The 4,256-nt window shown below is 62.6% G+C and overlaps 1 protein-coding gene across 1 annotated transcript in view; it reads right to left on the minus strand.

The window, feature by feature from the left end:
• GFRA2 (GDNF family receptor alpha 2) overlaps positions 1-3,115 on the minus strand; it is a gene marked incomplete at its 3' end in the record, with an annotated part of 22,487 nt that extends 19,372 nt beyond the window's left edge. Inside the window, exons 1-2 of the mRNA XM_009640546.1 lie at positions 3,082-3,115; positions 2,613-2,927 (exon numbers count right to left, since the gene is read on the minus strand). Coding sequence (XP_009638841.1) covers positions 2,613-2,927; positions 3,082-3,115 — 349 coding nt within the window. The remainder of the gene's footprint in view (positions 1-2,612; positions 2,928-3,081) is intronic.
• Between the last annotated feature and the right edge of the window lie 1,141 nt (positions 3,116-4,256).

The raw sequence follows: 4,256 nt of genomic DNA on the forward strand, positions 1-4,256 counted from the left end.
GGTGGACCGGCAGCGTGGAGCATCGACCCCCGCCATGCCTGGCAGCCCTTTGGGCAGGATCCCTGCCCACACCGGGCGCCCTCGCACCGGGGACGGACCCCGGCAGCCCCGGCCGCGCCAGCCCACACGTGCGCTACCCAGTTATTATTAGCCCAAGTCGGCAGCATTTATCCCATGTAATTAAGGAGCCACTTGAAACCCTGTGCTGGAAAACAAGCTCATTAAGAGGCGGGGAGGGCTTGCTCCAAGCCCAGCAGCTCCTCAGCCCTCTTCCTGAGAAATTTGGGGGGGGGGGGGGGATTGCCCCACGCCTGGTCTTGCCACAGCCCTTGGGGTGATGCTGCATGGGGGGCAAGAGCCCCCGCGGGGGCCACGGGGTCCTGCTGCTGCTGGTCACAGGGTGGGAAACACCGGGCAGCCAGCAGAACCCCCCCCCCATCATGCCTACCCCCTTCGCCTGGTGGGGTTTCCTAATGCTCCGATGACAAATAGCACCTTTATTAAAGTGCATTTAGGAAACACACTGTAACCTCCCGGTATATTGCTTTGCCAATGCAATAAATAATTAAATAGTAGCTGAATCCTGCTGCTTGCTAGGAAAATTACTGCGCATTAAAAGGGCAGTGGACTTTCCTTGAGCTCGCTGCGATGCAATTAACCTCCAGGAAGGAGGCTGGAGTGAAAGCAGTCCTCCTTAATGGCAGGGATAGGTTGGCTCCCGCGGCTGCGGGGCTGGATGGGGAGGCCACCGGGCACGGCATCTTTGCTGATAGGCAGAAGATCAGGGTCTACCTCGGGCTCCTTGTTGCTTCTACACGCACTGGTTTACGCGTGTTAAAGCTAAGGGCTGCTGGATCTCCCCAAAGCTTCCACCTCTCCTTAAGACTTGGTGTAATCGCTTCTCTTCCCACCTCCTCCTCCTCCTCCAGGTACAGGCCCTGGAGTACCCATCGCGGTAAAGCATCCCTCATTCATGTTTGCAGAGCCCTCTGAAACTGCTGAATGAAGGCTGCTAATGAGGGGGAGAAAACAATTAAGCAGTAATTCCTGCTCTGGGCTGGTTTTCGGGCTCGCTGACCCAGATTTGAAGGCAATTTCACCTTGGAGCTGGGGGGGGGGAAGGTTGCAGGCTTGGGTGCAGCTCCCCACATCCTCGCTGCTGCCACCAAAGCCCCCCCAGCAGCACCACCACCTCCTCGGGCTTCAATCCCAGCTCGGGAGGGAGGTCGGAGACCTGCGCTGGCTGCGGGAACGGGGCTGCCAGGGATGGAGGCTCCTCTGCGGGCTCTGCCAGATGAACCCCTTCAGCTCAAGCTGCTAAGGGAGGTGGCTTGTGGTCAGGATAACGGAGCAGCAGGGGAAGAGGCATTTTTACAGGCCCAAATCATGGGTGGAAGCGGGGCAACGCTGCCAACACACTTGGTGCCACAGGTGGCCAAGGGTCCGTCTGCTCACGAGCCGCCACCGGCCAGGTAGGCACATGCCCTTGCTGGGACTGTGCCGCAACTCAAGGGCTCTGCTACAGGCGGTGTTGCACAAGCTGGAGCTGGATTTAAGAGCTTCCACGTGCCGAGCCAGCCGTAAGCCCATTAGAGGGATCTATACTGTTAAACTGATGCTGGCTCTGCTCCTCTCCAGCCTGGAGCCAGCCGGGCGCTGGCAGAGCGGCGCAGGGGTGGCAGGAGGGGGGAGAGCCCACAGGACAGCAAAGCAAACCCCCCCAGCAGCGGCACCAGCCCCAGCTGAGCCCCTCACGCCTGGTTCTTTCCTTTGAGCCCAGTAAAGTGCCCCTCTGCAGCCCTGGGCCAGCAGCGTGAGCCCCTAGGGCAGCCCTGGCCCCGGTGATGCCCCTGCAGAGGGGCAAGGGGCAGGGGGTGAAGCCTGCTGCCTCCCCCTGCCTTCAGGCAGCGGATCATCCCGCCTTCAATGAACAAAGCAGCCCTGGGCTAGCAAAATCCAATTTCAAATACATGCACTGCTCTCCAGCCCCTGATTTCCTCCTTCCCCAGGCTGCGATTACGGCAGGCTCTGGTGCGTCGCCTCCCCGCAAGGCGAGACCCCAGCGAGCCCTCCCTGCCGCTCCCCGGCCCACAGACCCCGCCGGAGCAAGGGCTAGCAGGGGGCTGCGGGGGCCAGCCACAACCTCTGCACCCCAAGGGATCCCCACAGCTGGTACCGAAGTGCAAAGCCATGCCCCAGCCTGGCTTCCCTCGGCACCCCGCAGGCACATCTCCTCCTCCGGGGCAGGCGGGAGGGAGGGAGGGAGCCCAGCTGGAGAGGAGCCCTGCCCCAGCTTGCAGATGCCCGGACACCCGGGCACGACAGCTCTGCCATGAGAGCGATCAGCCCTTGCTGCAAACGCAGCCCCCAGCCTTTTTCTCCCTTGCCCCATGCCCAGGTTGGGCAGGCCAGCTCTCAGCCCAGCATCCCCTGAGAAACGGGGGGACCGCCTGCCTCGCCTGGGGTGCCTGTGCTGCCCAGGGCACTGCTCAGCCCATTTTTACCAGAGCAACGAGGCGCCCTCAGAGCTTCCCAACCTCTAGGTGGGTCAGGACCACCTCCCCTCCAGCACCCTCCACCCCATCGCAACCCCGCAGAGCCCTGCCCCATACCTTCGGTCAGCCCCAGGTGTATACTCCAGTAGATCTGAAGGCACTGAAGCTCCTTCTTCATCCCTCGCTTGCAGCGGCAGTCGTAGAGGGGGCTCTCCTGCAGCACCTCCAGGGCTGCCTGGCATTCCTTGTTGGCCAGCATGGTGTTCCTGCCGCGGCCGGCCAGGCACTGCCGCAGCGTGCGGTACCGGGAGCTGCAGCTGGGCTCCGCCGCGCACAGCTCGTTGGCTCGTACGCAATCCACGGGCACCCGCCAGCCATGGGGGTCCTGCCCCGCTGGGGACGGGGGGCCAGCCAGCGAGCGCAGGATCTCATCTGGGTGAGGGGCAGGGGAAGGAGAGATGAGGGCAGAGAGAGGTGAGGGAGGGCAACCAGATGGGGCGAACCCCTTGCATCCCCTCCCCGGGACCCCACACATCAGCCCGTGTCCCAGCCACGGTCCCCGGCTGGTCCCTGGCATTAGACCCACCTTCGGGCTCTGGAGAGGGAGAGCACCCTCCCATGGTGCCTGAAACGAGCCTGGATGTGTCCCCAAGCCATAACCCCACTGGGGACCATTAAATACGAGCAAAGGGGGATGTCACAGGGCACCCTGGCAGCAGCGACGTGCCCCAAGGTGTGGGATGGGGAAGGTGGAGGGTTAACCCAACGCCTCGGCTCCCAGAGCCACGTGGTGCCCCGGGACTTTTCTGTTTCTTATTAAAACCAAAACCAAGCAAATAAACAAACTCAGCATGTTTCCAGCCCTGGTGCTTGGGGACACGAGCCTCCACGCATGACCTCTCAAGAGTCAAGGGAAGCAGAAAGCCCGTCCAAACTCAGGGCACACATTGCCGCTTGGGTTTTGGTTTGCGGCTCATCGTTTTCAGGCCCGCCACGGGAAATTTGAGGGCATCTGACTCACGGGCTTTTGGGCACTGGGGCTTGGCAGGGCTGCAGGGTGGCTGCAGCTTGGTACAAACTCTTCCTCCCAGGGCTGGCCTCCTGCATGCCCCCGTGCCAGCCACCTCTCAGGGTGGCAACCACCCAGCTCGCCTGCTCCGTGGGCCCTGCCTTGGCAAGCCCCCCCCTTCCCACCTGGCACTCCCTCAGCTCTCACACTATTTCTATCATTTTATCATTTTCTTTTGCTTTTTGAAATAAATTCTTGCCAAGTCAATCCCAGGCAAGGCCACCAGCCCAGCCCATCATGGGTGCATGGGGAAGGGGGACAGGCTGTGCTGGCATGGCTGGTCCCCCCACACCCACACCAGCCAAGCGATGGGGACGTGGGGGACATGGCAGGGCCCCCTGCCACTCCTGACCCCCCCATCTGCCAGCTTGCAACCGGAGGCAGGGCAAGCCCCAGAGCAGGCAAAGATGGGGGACGACAGGACCTGGAGGGCGTCCTCAGCCACCCCGGAGGGTGATGCAGGGGGGGACCCCGCTTTGTGCAATGCCCACACCCATGGCTGCCCCTGTGCCCTGGGGAGCAGCTTTCCCCTCCCCTGGCTGCCACATGCAAGGACAACACGGGCACAGCAAACCTCAGCCTCCCGCTCCCAGCCCCTTTCCAACCCGTGGCCGCTCGGCCGGGTATGGCAGCGGGACAGTGACACCTACAGGCATGTGACAAGGGCCACCCGTGTCCCCCCCACCCGCCAG

The sequence above is a fragment of the Egretta garzetta genome, unplaced genomic scaffold (genome assembly GCF_000687185.1).
Source record: "Egretta garzetta isolate BGI_Z169 unplaced genomic scaffold, ASM68718v1 scaffold296, whole genome shotgun sequence".
Lineage (NCBI taxonomy): Eukaryota > Metazoa > Chordata > Aves > Pelecaniformes > Ardeidae > Egretta > Egretta garzetta.